This window comes from Colius striatus, chromosome 2 (assembly GCF_028858725.1).
Source record: "Colius striatus isolate bColStr4 chromosome 2, bColStr4.1.hap1, whole genome shotgun sequence".
NCBI classification, from domain to species: Eukaryota; Metazoa; Chordata; class Aves; order Coliiformes; family Coliidae; genus Colius; species Colius striatus.
Window position 1 is genome coordinate 14432714 of NC_084760.1, and position 23379 is coordinate 14456092.

Below are 23379 nucleotides of genomic sequence, written 5' to 3' on the forward strand. Positions count from 1 at the left end.
TATTAGGATGCCATCGGAAATGCAGACAGATGTCCAAAATGATAATACTAAGCACTCCTTTCCAGCACACAGTATTTCAGCCAAGATCATTGGTATGTTCTGGCTACTTCATGCTGCTCTAATTAAAACTCAGTCAGCCTTGTAGCTGCTTTATGCTCCTAGAGCACTCCATAACAGCTGGACCATGCAGTTGATTTTGGAACTTAAATTCCTTGAAAATTACTGAGCTTTGTCTCTTTCTGTCACCGTTTAAGCTTGAGATCACCTGCATGTCTGACTTCATCACAAACATTTGTATTTGGATAACATGTTGGAAAAGTATCAACGTCATAACTGAAGACAGAGTAGGTGTCAGTGTTACACTGATTTTGGCAGGCTTATACACAACGAAGGGCTGTTAGGTGCAATGCCCCCAAAAGTGACAAACTATCCACCATACTTTGTGATGTTAATCTTGCTGCAAAATAAATAAACAAGTGATAAAGATATTTTTTAAGAGGCCAAGTTTGACTTCCTTCAGTGACAATGATATTCTGATTAGCTAGTGGACACAAAGCTCCAGATCAATTGGTTAAGCTGCTCTGCTGCTGTATTAATGATTTTTTTTTTAAGTAAATTTGCATCTGTCATTGGTTGGCCTGTATTGATTTGTGTCAAATAAAAGCACTCTTTAAGTATGCATTCTTTATTTCTCTGTTAGCATGTTTATAAACCTATAGTTCAACTACTCAGCCTTTATAGGGCTTCATGAATTGTTATCTCAGCTCCCACAGGGACAGATGGATCAAAGTGTCTGTCCTGAGTTATGATGGGCAACACAGCACCTTTTGTGAAGTCTAACATGTCCTGTTAAGTTTATCTGGTTATGCAATGCTTGGTGTGAGTACTGTGCCACAACCAATCATGAATTAAATTGAAAATTAATTGTGCACCTTTAGGTCTAACAGTTGAAGCATTTTACTACAGAGACATCACCAGCACAGCATGTTACTAAGTAGAATTCACTCTAATGTAGTCATCTGTTTTCCGCTGGAAAACATTTGTAAGACAAACTTGCAGTATTTGTTCTTAAAACATGTAGGATGTTCTAGAGCCATGAAGCCATTCACTGTAAGCCATGAAAATTAGGTTTAGTTTAGAGATGAAAGTGGCTGGAGGCCGTGGCCCACAGGGACTCAGAAGGAAACACTTAGAAAATAGAGACAGATTGAATCCCAAGTGCTCTCTCCTGAGAGGAAGCATGGTTGGAAAGTTTAAAACCCATTAAAGTTAAACAAATTGAAAAGCCCTATCTGAGAGGAAACATAGTACAATGTTTATTTTTCCATTACAAACCTGAGACCTAAAAGATTTCCTGAGGTTCTCAGGTATTGTTCATGTTTATAATGGAGATCTGTTTTTAGAAAGCGTAATTCATGTGTTTAATCCAAACTGTTTGATGAAAAACACACTGCATAAGCATTCAGGAAGTTAAAGGCCATTGTATACCTGTATCACATATTGTTTGGATAGGAGCAGTAGGAGCAGACCTAGAATGCAAAGAATCTCATCGCGAAACTCTCTCACATGAAACACTGGGTCTAATTCTCTTTCCATTCATGCTGCTGGACAAATTCCACTGAATTAATGAAGTTAAGACGTGAGTAACCAATGATAATAAAAAGACAAATCTTCCTGCTGAGCGTGAAACTACCAAAATGCATGGCATAATAACGTGAGCAAGAGATTAATAACACTGGCCTGAGTCAAGTAGGTAGCAAACTGTAGCAGGCTCAGCATAAAGTTAGCCAAGCTGATTAGTCAATATATTTTAGGTTTTGTCCCATCAGTAGTGAATTGCTGCTCTGAGATCCTTATCGGAAAAGTATGAGATGTTAGCGATGTTGAGAAACATCTGTTTGACTAATGAAGAGGCTACAAACTAAATCCAGAAATGAATTTAAATAAGAAAGATTTGGAAGCAGTGGAATATTATTTGTCAGATCTATTGATATAAAAACTGGGCAAGTTGCAGACCTACAGGGACTTCTTCAGCTTTTTTTTTTTTTTTTCAATCTGCTTGTTAAAATTGTAGTGGATCTAAGACAAGATATTTTTCTGTGCAGATCTTGCTTTCTAGTATTCTTAGACTATTTTAGGTAAACCAGATTGAAGTGAAAAATTAAGGTACCAGAAAATATGATCATATACAAAAGTGAATTGGAGTAAGGCAACATAAATTCCTGATGGTTTCCCTTGTCTGTTATACAAGCAGTTTCAAGTAGGATGAAAAATATATCGTTTTTAGGACACTTATATTTTAGATATTAGTTTGGCCTTGAATCAAGCCTGAATTTGTAATTGCCTTTGTAATGTGTAAGGCATATAATGATCAAAGTCTTCTGCAGTTCAATACAGAAAATAATTACAAAGACCATCTTCAACGTAATGTAGGGAGGTGACAGGATATCCAGATGACAGGATAGCAACATGGGTCTATATATAAATGTGTGTGAGTATTGATGCATATCTGTTTAATAATCATAAGTAATGAATACGCACTGATGAACCCACCCTGTCTTCTGTGCCTTTGTCAGAGACACAGGATGAGACCTTACAGGGTAAATGGGATTTTAAGGGCTAGCCACCTCTTTGAGCAATCTTTAGGGTCAAGGGGGAATAAAGGAGAGAGATGATCATAGGAGATGACAACAGACAGGTGGACTAAGCTAATTTTAGTTCAATGTTGTGTGTGGATGGCAACTTGAAAATGTCTAATGGGTAAGAAAATGAATAGCTGTGAAATTTGGAGATAAGCACAAAGTGTTTAATTTGATATTGCTGAATAGCATTCAGCAGAAGAAATCAGTGAAGATTTGTTTGATGAGAAGAATACACAGAATACACAGTTATGTTTTTTGAGACATCAAGACTATGTTACCTGTAAACTAAAAAGTCCCAGGACCCTCATTCTGTCCCTACTGTCAAATATGACAATCCAGCCATACTCTTACTAAACTCTTTTCCAGAACAAGTTTTCTGCATCTGGATCTGGGTTGGATTAATTACTGAATTGTGCCCAGGAACTAGTTGCCAGACTAGTAGTTTGCCAGGACCTGAAGTGTGCCAAGGAGTATGCTAAAACCTTAGCAATACAGTAGGTGAAGTGCCAGAGCTCAGGAACATTTGTTGTCACTGATTAATTTCCTAGGATAGACGTAGTTTAAAAATGCAGTGTAGGTGCCTAAAAGAGCAGAGATGTGAGCATTTGATAACCATGACCTGACATTTTGGAGAAGCCCCAAATTTTCTGGAAGGACTGCCTTGATCTTCTGACTGTAGTGGTTTCATGCCCTCTGTGTTCTTTCTTTCAGCTTCTTTTCAACTTTCCTTTATGACACTGTCTAATAATCACGTGCAGCATTTAGCTTAAGATGTTTACCACTTAATTTAGTCTGTATTCCCCATTTTTCTTGGTTATCTGGAATAATACCATTGCTTTAATCAGGGAAACTATAGAGTGACTTTTGTTTGCCACACATTGTCACTCCACTCTCATAGACAATTTATACTCAAAGAACATGCTTTTCTAAAGTTTAATTGCATTTCTGCCTCTCAAGTAAACCTCATAAAATTGACTTAACAACCTGCTTTGTTTTCTAGTGAGTTGTGAGTGATCCAAATATTGGCTGAGGAAAGGGAACACTGGAAAATGTTCTTTATCATTTTCCTGGATCACTTTTAAGTTCCATACATTTTAACTCATATCAGGATCTTGGCATCCCAAAAAAGACAGTTACTGTAGCTTTAAGACTCTGTTAAATTTATGATTAATACATTGGATTCACTGTCTGCCACATACAGAATTGTTGAAATGGTTGAGCTTTCCACCACCATCTCTTGAGTGTGACAGTATTTTTCAGTTTTCATAAAATTGTTTTTCTTCCAAAAGGCAGGATTTCCACTGTAGCTTTTTGTAAGTAATTTTGTTTATAAATGCTTCTTTATGTTTCTTTCTAGGTAGGGATGAGATCCCGAAACCAAGGTGGAGAAAGCTCGTCTAACGGGCACTTCTCCAGTTCCAAGCCTGTCATCAGCCATGCAGAGAATGAAAGACTTCAGGATGATGCCAAGAAAAAGAACAAGCCTCATCAAAAGGAAGATGAGGTCATGTTTTCAGCAACTGTCAAACGGCACTCAAAATCACCTGGACCTACTGAACGAAAGAACAAGAAGTCCATAGAGCTTTCTAAAGAGGACTTGATAAAACTCCTCAGTATAATGGAAGGAGAACTGCAGGTAAATTAAACATCTTTTTTACTATATTTTCTATGTATATACTTATTTTTAAGTCGTCAAGATGCACAGGGCTCAGCTGACAGTGACAAGCAAATTTAAGGCAAAGGACCCTAAGGAGAGGGCAGTGGTAGTTGCTGTTTAACAAGATAGTCATGGTTTTAAGTGCTGTTTTATTTATCATTTCTACCTGCAGCTACCAAAACAAGAGAAATTATAAACAACTGTTGTAACTGACAAAGAAGGGGGGGATATGAAGGTCTTAAAAACTTAAAAAGAGACAGAAAACAAACACAAGGAAATCAGTTTGGAAAAAGGCAAGCAAATATAGTGAGTGTAATCATAATCTTTAATATAAATATTCAAGGGACAAATCTGCAAGTCCTTAATACTGAAAAAAGGACTTAAGATGGCTCATGGACCTTCTGCTCAACCAAAGCTCTATCTGTCTCTCGTGGCCTCCATCACTCTGCATGTTCCTTGCCTTGCAAGGACCCATTACTTTTATGTGTTGGGATAGTACTTGCTTGAAAGTTTTTTCAGTTGTCTTGATTTGCATGTTTATTCTGCCCAGTAGTAGGTCCTTAATGGCAGACAGTCTGATTTTATGCTTAACTCACATTTCCCAAATTTCCATCCAGTTTTGAAGATTCTCTTAATTGCTAATAAATTACTGACATCCCAGGAATCTCAGCCTTCAGGGAAAATGTGACTTCAAAGTGAAAAGCTGAAATGTGGTACTTCAAAAAGTCAATATGAAAACTTCTGACTTTTCAAATCTCATCCCCTTTTGTAGTAAGACAGTTTACCAAATTTATAATTTCTTCTGTTTGCACTTTAACATTATTTTTGGTTTAATCTATGGACACAGAAAAAAACCTCCCCAACCCGTGTAAAAACATTTTATGTCTCAATCTCTTTAGTCTAGTTACCCATCATTATTTGGCATTTCCTATAAGACTTTACTCACATTCATAACATTTTTGCTTTAATTTTGGACTTGTTACCATCTTAACAGATTAAGAGAAGCAATTGTTTTGGAAGTGATCAGTTAATTTCCTTGGTACGTGAATCACTCAAGTTGCATCATTACCACAATGCTTAGATTTCATCTTATTATGTGTCACTTTCTTGTACACAATTCACCTTCAGTTTGTCAGAAAGTACTTTCAAGCTTCAGGAAATATGCATTCAAAGTAAATAATTTTGTCACAAAGACAGAGCACAGTCATTTTGCAGTGAAAAACTGGTGGGGAAAAAAGCCAGAAAATCTGTTGAATGCAATTTTGCAAAGGAAAAAATATTTTATCATTACAGCACTGTATCCATATTTATAGTGCTGCATTTTACTTCATACAAAACCTTGGATATGTAATTTCCTAAAAGATGGAGCTAGCATGCAGCTTAAGGGGTGAATAGAACCAAACCTCATTAGAAATATATAGTGCTCATGTTGTTCAGACAGATTTACCATGAAGTCACCTTTGTGGTCTGGAAAGGGGAGCCAAAGAAAGTCACAAGTGTTTCCTGGGTGGTGATATATGTGGTCTTTACTCTGATCTCTGAGTAATTCTCTTACTCAATACATGAAAATGTGGCTCTTCACCACAGTCTTTTACGTTGTGGGGAAGTTACACATTTAAATGTCAGCCTATGTTCTCATTTATCTCTATAGGGATGCTAGGGATAGCTGCCATTTGCACTGTAGTATGGACTGAAAATCCTCGCCAAGATGATATTCCCATTGCCCTGGACAATACTTTTAGGGGTATTTATACATGTAGACCCCACAGAGACGTTAGACACTGCTAAAACTTCCCAGTATCACAGAAGGATCGTGAGGACAACCATGCTGGTAGCCATAGAATACATCCATTCTTCTGCTCCTTACTGCCAGGCAGAGAAGAGAATTATTAATCTTTTTAATTCATAGGAGTTTTTAAATCTCATTTCAAAACCCTTCATTGTAGTTAGTTATTTACCTGGTATCTGGGTTGAAACATTGCTGAAGTGGGCAAGCTACAGCATTTTGGCTTCAGATGAGAGCCTGGCTTTGATGCTTACAAAGGAAGAGACGCCAAGGAAAACTCCAGCCAAAGTAAATGCTCTGGTATTACCTCCTGGCTGTCACAGTGACCTAATGCACTGAGTCACTTCGTGGCTTTTCATATTCAGATCTGTTTGGACATCTCTGGTGTCTGGCTTGCATTTTGTTGGACTGACAAATCAGACTGTGGGTTTATTTTGAAGCCATTTCAATACTAGCAAAGCAAACATTATATAGGCATATGTAAGAAGATTTTGTTCTGAGAAAAACAGCAAGCTGTACCTGTAGGGAGATCCAGTATTTTTGAAGAAAAAAAATGGGGTAAAATAACATGATTGTTTACTCAGCAGCCAGGAGAAGGGACGTTCTTATGCCTGTGCTACCAAACACAGAGCAAGGTGACACTGCTTTATAAACCCCAAAGAGCAAGCTCAGCCACAGGAGGTAATCTGGTCATGACAACTATGCAGTTAGCAAGGTAAACTGGTAATATGCTATATGTTATGGTATACATATGCTTCATGTGCTTAGTTCACTCTTCCCATAATCTAACAATATAACAGACTCAAGCCACGTTGCTATGGGTGTAATTTTTGAGTTCTTACTTTAGAACTTGACTTCACAGCTCTTCATTTTGAAGGTGAACATGCCAGTAAACTGTAGAGACTTGTCCTAGCAGTGATGTTTATGGCTGTATTTATTTATTTTTTAATTATAATGACAGGTAGCTTGCCTGTGCTGTAGCATCTAGGGCCAAGTTGGACTTTGCTTTGACTGTCGTCAGATTTCCTGGCTGAGCCCTATGCACTTAGTGAATATAAGCAAGGAAAGATTTTCATAAATGGTTGACATCACCATAGCCTAGGCCTTATTTTTTAAGAAAATAAAAAGGGAGAAAAACTTTACAGAAGCTGCAGTGATGCAAATGTATCCCAATATACCTGTCAGGAGAGCTCTTAAGTGCAGCCTCCCTGAAGGAGAGTAGGAGAGAAATGAACTTCTGACAGGGATTGAATTTAAAGGCCTAATAGCTCAGTGAAGTGTATTTTCTCTCATGAGATCTCACTTCTCATATAAAGAAACAGTGATTATGTAGTCTTTAAATTTATATTGAATATATAGATGTAAAAAAAATCCATGAAGGATTTCTTTCAATACCTAGAAGAATAAATATGATTTTTAAATGCTGCAAAACTGATTTGAGAACTTCAAACATCAGTAGAAAATATTGGACCATGAAAGCATGGCATTAATTTGCCTGGTTGTTACAGTGATTTTAATCAAACCAACATGTGACTATAATTAATCACGGAGCAACACATGCAGCGTGAATCTTTACAATTATGATCTAATCCTATCTGTGGTTCACAGATTTTTGTCCAGTGGCCTAGGTATTTGTCCTGGCATGAGTAAATTCCCTGTACCATTTCTGAGCAGCAATCTCCAGCAATATCAACACTGAGTTTTCAACATTTCCTGATTAGGGGCCCAAAAGGAAATGAGGAGTCATGTTCATACGTGTTTACCATTCACTCTTCTATTGCATGCTTGGAAAAAAAAACCCACAATAACAAAAGTACATTTACAAAGACAGCATCTCACTACAAATCATTGGGATTTTCAAGAAAAATAATTTCATAGCCAGGTTCTGTGTCTATTGCCAGATGACAGTTTAAACTTGGGATACAGTTTCCTGTATTTCACACTGATTTAAATAGAAGCAACTTTTCCACTCAAGGACTTTATTATAGCTGTTGTTTTTACTGTGCTTCTCCAGTGCAGAAATGGCATTAATCTGCTGCAGCTCAGCCATCCATTCTTGTCAAGGTCCCTTGCGCTCTTTAGGGCTGAGAGAAGTGTTTCCTGAGAGCCTGCACTGTGATGGAGCAGTGTTCAGATCCTTAGAGCTGGGCAGCCATGGGGTATAAATAAATACAGGTTAATGTGTCAGCTATATGTTTCCTGAGGATGTGGATGGGCAATATGTTAAATGTGGTATCCTGCAGTACATTATGTATAATATACAAATTATATGCAGATTAATCATAAGCCACAATTCTTGAGCAGTCTTCAAACTTCCAAATGGTCTAAGGTAACACTGGATTTGGACTAACTTTGGAAGAGAAACATTGTGTAGCAGATATTCAAATATTTGCATAGCATCCATCCTTCAAGTGAAGAGACCAAATGACTCTACTGTCAAATAAACCCTTTCCTTTAATCTGTATTTAAGACTGCATTTAATGGTTAATTTGGGTGCTTGTACAAGGCATTGGAGTGATATCTGCCCTTCCCCGTGGAGCAGCAGCCAACACACCTCTTGGCAAGGTGTACTTCCCCTATATCTCTGATCTGGGCTTGAAGTCAACACTTCATATTGTGTCCAGTTTGATTTGGTGTCTCTGATGAAGTTTCTAGTAAAAACATCATTCCAGGATTAAGACTGCCAGCCTGGGTTTAGTAGGTTAACTGCATTTGTGCCACTGATTACCAAACTGCAGGTTGCATTGGTGGCTTCATCTCCTGCAGGAGGGGTTGCTGTAGGGCAGGTATAGGGCACTGGTTGCTGATGACTGAAACAGGGCAATTGTGTGGGGAAGGAGCTTTCTCAACCAACAGAGTCTGCAGGAAGTCATCTTCAAGTGAGCTCTGAGACTTCAATAGGATCATAGAATCAAAGAATCACAGAATGGTAGGGTTGGAAGGGACCTTTAGAGATCATCTAGTCCAACCTCCCTGCTAAAGCAGGTCCTCCTAGATCAGGTCACACAGGAACTTGTCCAGGCAGATTTTGAAGATGTCCAGAGAAGGAGACTCCGCACTCACCCCTCTGGGCAGCTTGTGTCAGGGCTCCCTCACCTCACAGTGAAATAGTATTTTCTTATGTTTAAGTGGAACTTTTTGTGTTCCAGCTTCATCCCATTACCCCTTGTCACTAGATACAACAGAAAAAAGCGATATCCCAACCTGCTGACATCCACCATTTAGATATTTGTAAATATTAATGAGTTCCCCCCTCAGTCTCCTCCAGACTAAACAGTCCCAGATCCCAAAGACTTTCCTCATAAGGAAGATGCTCCAGTCCCCTGATCATCTTGGTGGCCCTGTCCTGGACTCTCTCCAGAAGTTCTCTGTCCCTCTTGAGCTGAGGACCTCAGAATTGGGCACATCTTTTTGATGCATCCCAGGATGCCATTGGCCTTCTTGGCCATGAGGGCACATTGATGGCTCATGGTTAGTTTATTATCAATCAGCACTCCCAGGTCTGTCTCTGCAGAGCTGCTCTCCAGCAGGTCAATCCCCAGCCCGTCCTGGTGCATGGGGTTGTTCCTTCCCAGATGCAGGACTCTGTACTTGTCCTTGTTAAACCTCATGAGATTCCTCTCTGCCCAACTCTCAAGCTGGTCAAGATCCCGCTGAATGGCAGCACAGCCTCTGGTGAACCAGCCAGTCCTCCCAGTTTGGTGTCATCTGCCGATTTGCTGAGAGCAGAGTCTGTCCCCTCATCTAGGTCACTGATGACTTCCTTCTTGACCTGGATGTACCAGGGATAGGTTAGCAGAGGTGGGTAAGAGCTATGTGTTTTATTCTCCCTGGTAAGGTCATTATGAAACACCTCAGTAACAGTGGCCCTATATCCTGCCACAGGAGAAGTCCTCTCTCTTAACAATTTCACATAACAAATACCTACAGGGATATAGGTCATATACTACCTATTGTGTTCTAACTTTGTTAAAGGTATTTTAGTATTTTACTATCTGTCTATCAGAAAAATAAGGTTTGTAAATGTAAAGGAAAGTTCTCTACTGTTTCCTTTTTTGTGCTGTCTACTACCTTTTAATTTTTGTATATCTACATACTTTTAAAATGCATTTTGTTCTATAATCATTCTGTTCTCTTTCCTAAGATCTAACTTTCTGTCTTTCTTTAGCTTTCCTTCCCTTCTTCTTCATTTCTATAATTATGAGCTCTTTCCTTATTGAACCTTTTTGTCACTTTCTATCCTCAAACTGCAGATGCATTGATTGACCCATTATATTGATGTCTGATGTGTTTGTAGACAGCAGTCTTGCAGCCTTTGTTTTGCTCTGCTAACTGTGCCACATCCTTTTAGTTTCCTCTAGCAAAATAGGTTTTCCATGTCTTCCATCATCCCTTGATCAGCACCAGTTACAGCTTGGTCTCATTTTTCTCAACATCTCGAGCTGGAACTGCACATGATGCAGTTTCCTTGTACATTGAGTTTAATATTTCCCTTTCTCCGCTGACATGGCTTTACTTGGCTTTCCCACCACTTGTCAGTCTGATTGATGTAAGCAAGAGAGCTGTAAATGTGTTGCTTTTCTCTCTGTTTCTTTTTCTTCTTGCTGCAATATGTAAACTTTCATGTACTGCCTTAAATTTTTTGTTTCCAACTGACCCTTCCTGCGACGATGAAACAACATTGTGATGGCCACATAGGTATTCCTTAGGTAAAAATATTGAATAAACTTCTATATTTTTTCTTCAATGCCTTTCTTGATACTCTTGCATTAATATTATTAAATATTGAGCTTCCTTAAAGCTCAAGCAAGGAATATGGGATGGATAGGTGGGTGGAAACCAGGTGGATTTCTTTTATGTAACATTAAAGTCAGAAGAGAAAGTTGGAACAAGATGCCTCAGAGGAAAGAATACATAATAAAGTGAAGAGAAGGTGTTTTTAATGGTCACTAGCAAAATCTCACAGTTTGAGAAGCTCAGGAGAAGCAGGAGTGGAAAGAATAGTTAAAGCCAGAGAAAATTGCATGTAGAATAGCTTTGCATAAGTGTTTATAATTGCAAAGTCTTGTTAACTGGATGGAAGTAGTTTAGGATTTTCTGAGCGTATCATACAGAAAAAATGAGAATGCCTTGAGAGAAAAACCTTGGCATGTGCAGAGCTACAGGGAAAAAGAGAAGACAGGGTTAATGTGAGGAGGGAGAGGTGACTTAAGGAGAATGGAATGAAAGGAAAGAGGTTAGGCAATAGAAGAAAAAGAGCTAAGGAAAGGGGGAATACAAGTTGATAAACAGAGCCAAGCTACAGGCATGGAAAGGGGACATAGAAAAGACAAGACAATGAAGAGAAAGATGACATCCACACTGTAGCAAAATGAGAACCTAAAAGAAAATCCCTGAAAATGTCCAGCATATCAGTGAGTTAAAAAATTCTCCCCCATCAGACTGACCCCTTGTTTGTTAGCTTGTGTTTTCCTGGTGAAGCAGACTTTTGCAGGACAAAAAACCTTAAGTTAGGATGGATTTCAGACCTTAAATGCTTTCTTCTAATTTTATTGAATCATTTACAAACAGAAACGATTTATTTCCAGAACAGTATGGTTTTTTTCTGTAGCTTGCAACCATGGCTATGCTAAGTGCAGGAGATATCATGGGAGATAAGCAGGGCTTGGCCTAGCAAGTCCCAGAATCATGGATTTCAAAACAGAGCCCTGCTGTCTTATGAAAGGAAAAAAAAGAAAGAAAAAGTTATGACAGTATACTGAAATATAGTTAAATGGTGCTATTCAGGCAATTTCCTGCTCCCTCTGAAATTAAAGGCAGGGGCACTATCAACCACAATGATGATAGCCATCTCTTTGGTAATAAAATTGCTTTAGAATGATATGTTTTTCAAAGTAATTATCATCAATAAAACATCACTGTCACTGGACAGCTGTAGACTGAAAGTCACTTTCATAAGGACATTTTAACATCCTTCTCTGTTAATGCCTGAGCAGTACTTAATAGAGCTACATCTATCACGTTACTTAGGCTTGGAGGATCAGAAAAGAGAAGAACAGTTGCCAGGTGTCTCTGATCCATTGAGCATCTCGTCTAGAGTGGATGGAAGAGTATGAGCAGCTTGGGGTTGTTTTTCAAAAATTCTTGGTCTTCCATCCAGAACAGAACAGTAAGGACTGCCCTCCATCAACTTCCAAGTTTTGGTTCTGTTCCCATTGGGATCAAGGTCTTTAACTGATCCTCCTTTGCAATATTTTGAAAGTAATTTTAATCAAATGATGTAATTTGAATCTTTTTTTATTCTATGTACTTAATAGAAATTGTATCCACAGTGCAACGGTAATGAGAAAGCTCATATCTTTTCTCGTTTTCTTTGAGAGAGAGCTCACTCTGTAGGAGAACACATGGCCAAATCTTTTGCAATAAATACTAAATGCATGGATATCTGGCTGTAAAATATCTGAGATTCTTGGGAGAGCTTTCAATGAGCATATGTCTAATGTGTGATAATGCTGTCCAGTATTCTGAGTCACCAGTTGTTAATTTAACATTGCAGTTGTAGCTGAGTCTGTTTTTATTAACTTTGCTGCCCTAGTTGCATATTTATTAAGTTTGTGTCTCCTATTCTCCAGCTGAGGATCAGATAAGGTCTTGAGAGGAAAACAGGTTATTTTCCATCCAAAATGAACTTTAATAAAACCAAATTTAAGTCTTTACATAATAGTTGTGAGAACATGGCTATCTGAGCAAGTATCTTCTTTCTAGGGTTAAAGGCTCCACCTATTGGTTGACTAAAATTAGAGAAATGTGACACCTTCACACAGAAACCACTGGCCTTGCTGAACACCCTGTGCTTTGCCACATCTTTACAAAATTGCTGGCTTCAGTGTAAAATTTTGCATGATATCCAAAAAACCCTGAGCTCTGTGACTGATTTCTGAGGGCTGTGGACATGTGTCTCCCAAAATGAGGCACTGCTGAGACACTATGAAGGGAAGCCCCTTCCTCTGACAGGAATGGTTTGAATTTTGCAAGCAAGGCCTTCTTATCCTGGAACTTATTGTTTTCCTTTGCAAAATAAATTAGCATCAATACTTCCATACCAGGAAAACGACTGGAACTGACTAAGCCAAGTACAAGTTGTGTGGTAACTTCCATGCATTTTTTTGTTACCTTCAAATCTAAACAAGTCAGAAACAGAAGTATCGATGTGGTCAGCTTCAGAATGAAAGTCCTTTTCCCCAGTGTCAGTTCAGGCAGTCTCAGCAGTTGAGGTTGTTTTAGCAATCCAGGCAAAATGGCTTCAGAGTTGTTCCTGGGAATGCAATGGGAGGGTGGAGAGGAGAAAGGATGTCCAAGAGGGATTTGGGGAAGGCGAGGGGAAGGGCAGACATTGACGAAGATCAGGGGGGTTTCAGAGACAGCAGGAGTCTGTGAGGGCATCACAGTCACGGGTAGGAGCAATCACTCTGTACCTTCCATTGTTTGCCCTTTCTAAGTTACTTCTCTCTAAGAGTCTGCACCACTTCCCTCGTTTCCTCTGACAACTCCTCTGTTCAAATAATTGGCTACGCTGGTAAAAGCTCACTGTAATGCAGCCCTACTGTTCTTGCCCATTCATCAGTCATCAGCAACTTGAATGCACATCCCTGTAGCACAGGGCGCTGAAAAACAGCTTGCTGAAGCCAACAAAATGCTTGGACAAGAGAAATTTGTGTATACAGTTTATGACACATGTATACACGCTTATGTCTGTTGGTATCCCGCTCTGAGTTATGCCTGCGTCTCCGCAGAGGAGACAGACGCATTTCCTCTGAGCTTCATCATCCTGACGGCTACAGCCCCACTGGCACCAGCTTGTCTCTCGCTCTGTCCTGCTCCATGCATGCTCATTCCTAGCAGAAGTCTACTAGATCACTGTGGGAAAAAATACCTGGACAGGTTTGTTTCTCTTGGAGAGGGGGCACTTATGCCAGCAGCTTCAAGTGCCACCTTGAAGTTAAGGTGCTTCAATTCCTAAGTCAGTCAATGAAGCACTTTCAAAGAGCAGTTTAGACAACCCAAGTTATGTGTCAAAAGAAGCCAATTGATTTCAACAACTTGTGCGATAGTCTAGAAGTACACAGACATAGAGGAAATAAAAGAATATAATGAATGAGGGAAAAAGAATAGAAGAATGACTATATTGATGTCAATGTCATAGTTTTTGCAGTATTCATAGTGTTAGTACCTAGATCTTATATAAAGTTATGGATTATGTCTCACAGCATTCCTTGGAAAGTAGTATTTCCTTTATGGAATGGAATTTGGAGCATGGTGAAGTTAATTTTATGTGTGAAGCATGGAAAAACATGCTTCCATGAACAGAATCTGGATCTCCTTAGTCTTTGTCCAGACTGGTTAACAGGGCAAATGATAACATAAGAAAGAGGAGAAGAAATTTATTTTCTGTTAATTACTCTTTCATTAGTTATCTTCCTGTCCTAAAGGGGTGCTAACTGAGCACAAAATAAGTTGTGCTTACAAAAGGAACAGAGCAATTTACCACACCACTCCACCAATGTAAAATCACCTCAACCTTTGGGAAATGTGCTGTGATTTTCATGACTTCCTGCACTGCTAGAGTAGCTCAAGATTGGCCATGCACATGAGATATGGAAAGTTGCACGTCATTTCATTAGCAGGAATAAACTAGAATAGGGACTTAGTCATTTGAGTTTTTGTGTCTGATTTGGAGTACCTGAACCAGAGGGCTCTCCTCTGCCTTTGCAAACATTGTGGTGACTAGTGCTGGTCAGAGAAAAGGCTTGGGGCTGTTTAGTCTGGAGAAGAGGAGACTGAAAGATCTTATTAACCTTTATAAATATCTAAAGGGTGGGTGTTAGGAGGCTGGGACATCCCTTTTTTCTGTAGTAGCTACCAACAGGACAAGGGGTAATGGGATGAAGCTGGAACACAAAAAGTTCCATTTAAATATAAGAAAAAACTATTTCACTGTTCAGGTGAGGGAGCCCTGGCACAGGCTGCCCAGAGGGGTTATGCAGTCTCCTTCCTTGAAGGTTTTCAAGACCCACCTAGACATCTTCCTATGTGACCTGATCTAGGTGACCCTTCTTCTGCAGGGGATGGGGACTGGTCTAGATGATCTCTAAAGGTCCCTTCCAACCCCTACCATTCTATGATTCTAAAGCTGCTTTTTTAATTACCTCATTTGTTAGGATGCACATTGCATCACACAGCCACATACCAGCCTTGAACTGTGAACACATGCATTGGTGCAATGTTGTTAATGATTCTTCCTGCTCAGGTGTCCAAAAAGGTGTTTTAACAGATGTTCCTTCCTCTCCCTGTTGGCTATTTGGATCAATCTGTGGTCACTGCTTGTTGATGGGCTTCAGACCACGAGCAAAATGTTTTTATACAGTTAATTTTGGCTGAGGCATAAGTATCTGACTAGATACAGCAAACTCAAACCAGTGGGTTTAGCCATTGTGATGCATGCATTGCATATGCATGTAAAGCATATCCCAACACGCAGATTTGCGCACATAACTGACAGTGACCCCTCACATCGGTCTGTCTGTGCTGACTGGATCATGGCACTGCAATACCATATGCTGCAGTAACTGCCCCAGATTTTGATGTCAAGCAAAGCACTCTTTCAGCATGAAAAGACAAGACAGGATATCCCAGACCCTAGTAATTCTGAAAACCATCAAGCAGTGTGGAGTTAATACTTCTCAGGGCCTTGCCATGGAAGTTTTCTGGCTGTGGCCCAGACTACAGATAATTAATTATGTCAGTGAAAGGCTCTGGTGGCCTGTTTTCTTCAGAAAAAAAGTGACATCATCCATGCAGCTCTCTGGCAATAAAGCAGAACAAAGCTGTGTGGGCAGGAAATAACAGACAGATGTCTTCTAGTGCTCATTTGATCTGTTTCGAAGCTTGCTCCAAGAAGTAATACATTGCTCAGTGCTGTTTCTCCTCAGCTTTGCAATCTTTAGCATGGACTTTTCTAAACATAAGAGGCCAAATTAATCTTTGATGTAGTTCTTCTGGAGCCACTTCAGAGGGTTTGTGCAGTGGATGAGCTGGTCTATCATGTGCCTCTCCTCCAGCATTGATTTTAGATAGACTTTCTGTGTTATCACTGTAAGATGATGCAGAGCAAAATGAAATACACTGTATAGCTCCAAAGGCTTCATACAAGGTCAGGAAGTTCTGCACAGTGTGGAGAAGACAGGACAATTCTGTTTCATATCCCCAGAGTCATAAGAGATCATGTGTATTTCTGGATTATATTTCACTAAACTGTTCTACAAAAACACCAATGGCCTCTTTTCATCACTGAAGTAATCTCTTTTCCTCCAAAGTAAATGATGTACACAGATGTGAGTCCAGAAATGTCAAAAGAAACTTGTGCAAGTGAACTCCACAGTTTCAAGTATTAGGAAATTGAGCAAAAATGAAAGGTAAGGAAAAAGCCTTGCTGTACATAGAGTCTTCCTTGTGAGAAAAACTGCATATACACATCATTAGCCATCATTTTGCCTATCTAGAATCACTGAGTGATATAAACAAGGCCAATTTGGATATCTGGTATAGGAGAGAAAAACATTTCTTAAGTTTTTAGCAATAAGGTGCTTTGTACAATGCAATATGCAGTAGAACACTGAACTTCCCAGCCTTAAAGCATGCTTTGTACACTAAGTACATCTGAACTGGAAGACAAACTGCTACCCAGTTGTTGTAGGGATAGTTTCAGGAATCAGGCCTTTAACAAAAGTGTCATTCCAGTAGGCAGGGGTAATTTTTATTACTTTGTTCATATTCATAGTATGACAGAAAATGAAGAAAGCACACTTCCCTTTTAATTCATTGAATTTCCTCCTAAGGTAAGAAAAGAAGGGAACTTACTGAGTTTAAACCAGGATTAGCGTATTAGTGTTAGGAAAGTTTAGTACATCCGGGTTTTTGAGTACATCTGCCTGAAGATGCGTTCTTCATGGAAGTAAACTAAGTGAACATGCAGTATTCACTTTCTGAGGGAACCTTGAGAAGACTATTCCCGGTCTGGCAGCGACACAGCATGAGTTTGTCCAGTGCAGCAAGCAGGTTGAAAGCATCCTTCTGATCTCCCTCAGAAGGATACCTTGAGTGTGATATTTGTTAGCTCTAGGTGAAACCTTTGTGAGGTTTACTGGAATTTAGGAAATCAGCTCCTGGTAAGACCACAACATTACATGGAGAACCTGTGACCTTATCTAGTTTCTGATGCAGTAGAGAGCAGCTGTTGCACTATAAATAACTTGAACTGTGTGCGATGCAAGTAACACCACCACAAGCAGAATTAAAGGTTCCTGTCTGTGGTTTGATAGTTATTTCTTGCCATTAATCACTGGTAAGAAAAATATGACTTCATAAACATTCAACCTTTGTTACTTAGTGCTTTCACTTATGCAAGTGTAAGAAAAAGTCATGATAACTAGAAAAGAAATAGTAAAAAGCTGGAAATATCAACTCTTCCAAATACTACATAAGTGTATTACCTGTAAATAATACTCCTGCTCCTGATTTTCAAAACTTCTTTCAATTAATTGAGAGGATTGTCATCATGTTATTGAAATACTTAAATTGCTCTGAAGTGGCTAGTTGTATTTTAGATGGCTCCGAACACAGAGATATGAAGGAAATAATTCTTGGTAACTGATTCCAAGAGACACAATGTGAATTTGCAGAAAAACTGTTTACAGACAGTTTGGGAGAAAAGTTTAGCAGATGTACTTGCAAAGACTTTTGAGCTGCATTGTACCCTCAGCTGACAGTGATTACTTCGACTCCATTCAGTTCATCTTGAATACAACTGAAATTTTTTCTCAATTTACTAGGTGTCTTATATGAAACAAGTTTTATCAGCTCAGCCCCATTTCCCAGGTGACAAATGGCCTGTGGCAAAAATTCCCTGTTTAGTGGGTGCTGAGTTTTGTTAGCAGTCTCACGGGAGAGGCCAAAGACTGTGGGAATGAGGAGAGAGGGCTGCAGTAAATTGGCAAGACAGGGCATAAGGAGGAAGCACGTCAGAACGCTGGGCTTGTGTAACAGTCTTTCCATTGACCAAGAATTTGGTTGCTAGGCTGCCAGTCCTCTTTTACAAGCAGCAGAGTCATGCTATTGTTTCCTAAATGGTTTCAATTTTATGCAGGGACCTCTCTACATCCTTTCTATATCATTGAAATATTTTACTAGGCACGTAGTAAAGCGATGTTTGGAACTCAAACCCCTGCTCTGCTCAAGCCAGCCAGCAAAAGAAAGCCCTTCTCTTTTATTCTGCCCAAAAGCAAGTGTTTCAGGGTAGCCCTGCAAAGAATGGCCTCATGTCAGCCTTTTAGCTTGACAGCTAGTGTGCACTCCTGAGGGAAGGGGAGCATTGTCTCCTATTTCCCAGGTAGAAATGCAGACCCCACATCTTCAGTAAGTGCACTAATCAGAGGGTAGTAGAGAGGCCGGCAAGGAGAGCAAGCAAAGCTGTTTGGGCAACAGTGCTCCAGAGCACTTTAGACCCTCCATGGACATACTCAAGATCTGAGGTCATCAGCTTTCAGATTTTGGCACCTCCAGTAAGCATAAAACAAGGCTTAGATACAGTTCAACTTTGCAGTTCCTCTATCAGCAGGGACAGCTGAAGGAGTTAGATGAGTACAGTGTCCAATACTGTTCACTGTAATTCAACAAAGACACAGACAAGCTGGAGAAAGCCCAAAGAAAGGCCATGAAGATGATGAAAGAGCTGGAGAACCTGCCCTATGAAGAAAGATTGAAGGAATTAGGTCTTTTGTCCCTAGAGAAGAGCAGGCTTGGAGAAGACCCCATCCCAATATGCCAGTACTTAAAGGGCAGCTACAAAGAAGACAGAGGCTCTCTCTTCACAAGGAGCCACATGGAGAAGACAAGGGGCAACAGGGGTAGGTTGCACCAGGAGAGGTTTCATCTCTACATAAGAAAGACATTTTTTATAGTGATAACAATCAGTCACTGGAACAACTTCCCCATGGATGTGGTATAGGCCTCATCAGTGGAAGTTTTCAAAATGCAATTGGATATGGTGCTAGATGATCTCATCTAGGCTTCCTTTCCCATGAAAAGTTGGGCCATGTGGTCTTTTGAGGTCTCTTCCAACCTGGGCTGCTCTGTGGTTCTATATATGAAGTTGATGGACAAGCTTCGGTCCTGCAGAAAATGAGCATGGAAAAACACCTCTCAACACAACTGGCCTTCTGTGTTTCTTGCCTTGAAGGTATTACTAAGAGGTAAAAGTGGCCTCTTCATTAATGTCTTCATTGTTCCTACTGTTTAGAGAATCAGATACTTGAGGGCATTTCATTAACAGAAAATTCTATTTATTTTCAAGAACCTGCAATCTGAACAGTATAGGTAGAAAGCTTTCTGTAGGACAATTTAAGTAATGAAAAAACAATGAAAATAAATGTATATACTTTCTAAACTCTGTATCTTGACTTTAAAGAGCTTCTTGAGCTTCTTTGACTAATCCAGGTCTTCTGGACTTATAGAATCATTGTGTTACAAGCTGTTGCAATTTGTGGTCTTCTCATGTCTGAATACTCTCATCAGAGCACTAGCATAACAAAAACGGACTTGAGAAGCAGCTTTATGTTCCTTGTATCAAAACAGCTTTCCTCTGGGATTTATACATAACTCTACTTACAATTCAAAATCTCTTCTTTCTGTTTGTTTTGTCTCCTACCTTATGATTTCTGATAAACAGCATTGTGCTTTCAGACAAGGAAGGCACCTACAGTAGATATCCACCAGTATTTTCACTTTTTAGTTAGGTCCTCTCACTTTTATCCTCTCATATCTCTTTCCAGATAAACACGTTGAAGTAGCCCAAAGTGTTCTTCTACAAGAGCATTCTGACTTGTCTTCTCAAAATGTTGTGTATCCTGTGGTTTAATAAAGTGGTAGTTATTCACTACACGTTGAAAGAAAACATCTCTATGTGAGCTCTCTTCTAGTTGTTTCAGTGAAAAGTTGATCATTTGGAGGAAACATGAACCATGAGTTGCACAGGATGGCTGTTTCAGCTCCTTCCCTCTACATTGTCCTGAGGAGTTCCAGAGGGACTAACTGGAATTACTGGAATTTTCAAATCCTGAGACTGATGGGATGCTGGGATTTCACCTAGGTCCCTCTCCAACCTAGGCTAGCCGCACTTTACATCTTCCTAGGATGGGGCTTGTTGCTGGCCAAATAAAAGTTATTTTCTCTCTAGTTTATTATTAGCATAAGGCCCCTTTTTTTGGTCCAATGCTTCCTAGCAACCTGAGTGTCTGTTTGTTAGTTTGCTTTTCACAAGCTGTTATCGTAAGTCTTTTGAAACAGAGTACTTGGTGAATTAGCCAATACCCTTGAAACGATAATGATAGGAGCAATGGCCAAGCCCAGAAAAGGCAGAAGGCACCTTGCCACACTAATACAATCCAGATCTTGAGTGCCTGCAGAGTGTGGGGTGCTTAGGAAGGGGTATGTGAGTGGGGAGCTGCCTGAGCTCTGGGAACGGTGCCACCCAGCTTGTCCCCTTGGGCTGTAGGGAGAGGTCTTCAGGGTTGACAGCCCTGCCCTGTCCCCTGGAGATAAGTGTGTCATTGCTTCCTTTTAAAGACAGAGCAATGAACAGGGCTCTTCCTTCAAAGCTCTGAACTGAACTTGGACACCTTCTTTCCTGCTTGGGGTTCTGGTTCCTCCATTCAGCATCACTGACTCCTGTGGTTCAGCTCCCTTTGGTTCTCAGGGAATTCAAACCTGCAGCGTCCAGAAGCCTTCCTTAGCCAGCAAGTTATAAGCTGTTTCAGTGACTTTCATTCCCTACTACTAAAGTTGTTCCATTTTAATCATCAATGATTAAAGACTAATGAAGCTGAAAGGAAAGTAAGTAGAGAAGTGCACAGCTGAAGAGGGGCTGGGGCGCTCATTTGGTAGAGCATTCAGCCCCTTCATCAGTCTATTAAATAATGATTGCTGGGACCGGTCCAGCTCTTTGCTCTCCAAAGTGACAGTATTTAAATCACCAAGCCTGAGTTGTCTCTGTTTGCTTTTCCTGGCCCTGTCAATGCTGACTAGTGCCCCACAGGTGAAAATGAACTCATCTTCATCCCCTCTGAATAGCCTAGAGACTGAGGTGTCCCAGAGGAACAGGGTGTGTGGGGCCTGAAGCTTTCTGTGCTCAGGACCAAAATGAATCAAGGTTGCAGCATGCTTGATTGTGGCCTTTGGTGCACAGGGCAGAAGGGAGCTGCTTTCTCATCCTGCTGCTTTTGGTGCTCCCTTTGCACAGTGCTCCCCATGAGCATGCCTGTGGGCGTACAGCAGGACACCAAGTCAGTTCACTGGGGAAGGATGCAGATATGGCCACAAAACTTGCTGTTCATAAAAGAGCAAGACACCATATAATCTGGATATTTATAAATTCCCTCAAACTCTCATGCTATCCTATTAGACTTTTTAAGCTCTTTTTCTTCAATACAGAAGTACTGACCTCATGGTAACACAGACACTAAGATATCTGTTATTTTCACAGGGTTATAAAAAATAATATCTTTTTGAACCCATCTAAAACTTTTCTAAAATATCATTTTTCCTGTATTGAGAGTGACATATTCCCAGGACATGATGTAGTGAGGTGTACATGCTCTTTTGGCACTCTTTGAGATTAGCACACATAATTCACTTGCAGTTCTAACATCCATGAATGATGCACCTTATCCACGCTCATGCTGAAACAACATTAATATCATACCAATCTGTATTTTGTACCTTGCAGACATGTGCAAAGATTTTATTTGAGGTTGGAAAATATTGTAGAGTAAGCCTGTACAGCTAGCTACTTAGAATTATGCTAGTTGTTGATGGGTGGCATGATCTATGACTCAGATTCATTTTTTTGTCTTATTTGTACATTATTTTTAAAAAGATCAAAATGTCTTTCCCATTTCCTGAAATTATTCTTTGCTCACTTCAAAAGCAGGTGGTTTTGTAGCGCTATGATACCTCTGTAGTACTGGATAAAGATTTAAGACTTGCTACAGGGATAATACAGAGTGCCATTATGAACACTGTGAAAAAACCACGAAGCATTGGTCAGTTCATAAATCTTGAACAGCCATTGCTTACATAGGGGCAGGATTTGTAAGGGATTTTCCCTAAAATTTTTGAATCTTTCTTTAGCCCTTAATTTGCTTCCCAGACTCACATGGATTGAATGTTAGAATGGCAAGTGAGAGAAAAATTGGTGCCCATACTCTTCTGTTCCCCATCTCTTTGGGCTTGTGGGAGAGTTGCTCTCCAGGGAAATCTGGAAGTTCCCTTGTGCCTACCAAAAACCTGTACCTGTTACAGCCCTTCCTAGGATCATGGCCTTTAAACCTGCCTTGAATGAAAAAGCATTGCCCTGCCTCCATTTCACAAATGGTTTAACAGGTGTTGTCAAGTATCATTACAAAGAGAGCTTGGTATAAAGCTTTTGTCTGCAGCACAGCCCTAAAATGCCTCTTATTCATAGCCAGGTGTCCTTACAGAGCAGTCTCATCATGCCCAGTTGCCTGCTGAACCCAGATGAACCTGTGAGCTCCCACCCAGGGTGGGGAGCAGGAGCTGTCCCCCACACTCCTCAGCCACAGGAGCACCACTGCTCTAGGCTCAGCAGCCCTGTTCTGCTGGTGCAAGGGTTTGCGTAGCCTCTTTGGGTCTGCCACAGGTTATGCCAGTTAGCCAGGGTCTGCAATGTATCTAGCCCTTTGTTTGAACAAACAGAAGTTAGGAAACTTTGTTTTGAAAGTTACTTGAAGAAAATATGTAGTTGCAAAGTCAGGTAGGAAATAACTAGGAAAGCATAGAATCATAGAATGGTAGGGGTTGGAAGGGATATTTAGAGATCATCTAGTCCAAGCCCCCTGCTAAAGCAGGTCCATCCAGATCAGGTCACACAGGAATGTGTCCAGGTGGGTTTTGGAAACCTCCAGAGAAAGAGACTCCACACCCTCCCTGGGCAGCCTGTGCCAGGGCTCCGTCATCTGAACAGGAAAGAAGTTTTTCCTTAAGTGGAACTTTTATCGTTTCAGCTTTTGTTCATTACTCCTTGTCTTATCACTAGACAGTACAGAAAAAAAAGTTGTCCCATCCTCTTGACATACACCTTTTAAATACTTGTATTAACAAGGTCCCCCCTTCTCCAAGCTGAACAGTCCCAGATCCCACAGACTTTCCTCACGAGGAAGATG

The 23379-nt window shown here is 40.1% G+C and overlaps 1 protein-coding gene across 4 annotated transcripts in view; it reads left to right on the top strand.

Moving 5' to 3' along the window:
- Nucleotides 1-23379, top strand: part of FILIP1 (filamin A interacting protein 1) — a 115250-nt gene that overhangs the window by 43929 nt on the left and 47942 nt on the right. For all 4 annotated transcript variants that reach the window (XM_061990416.1, XM_061990418.1, XM_061990420.1 and 1 more), the window contains one exon: nt 4000-4278. In XM_061990416.1, coding sequence (XP_061846400.1) covers nt 4006-4278 — 273 coding nt within the window. In that variant the 5' untranslated portion in view covers nt 4000-4005. The remainder of the gene's footprint in view (nt 1-3999; nt 4279-23379) is intronic.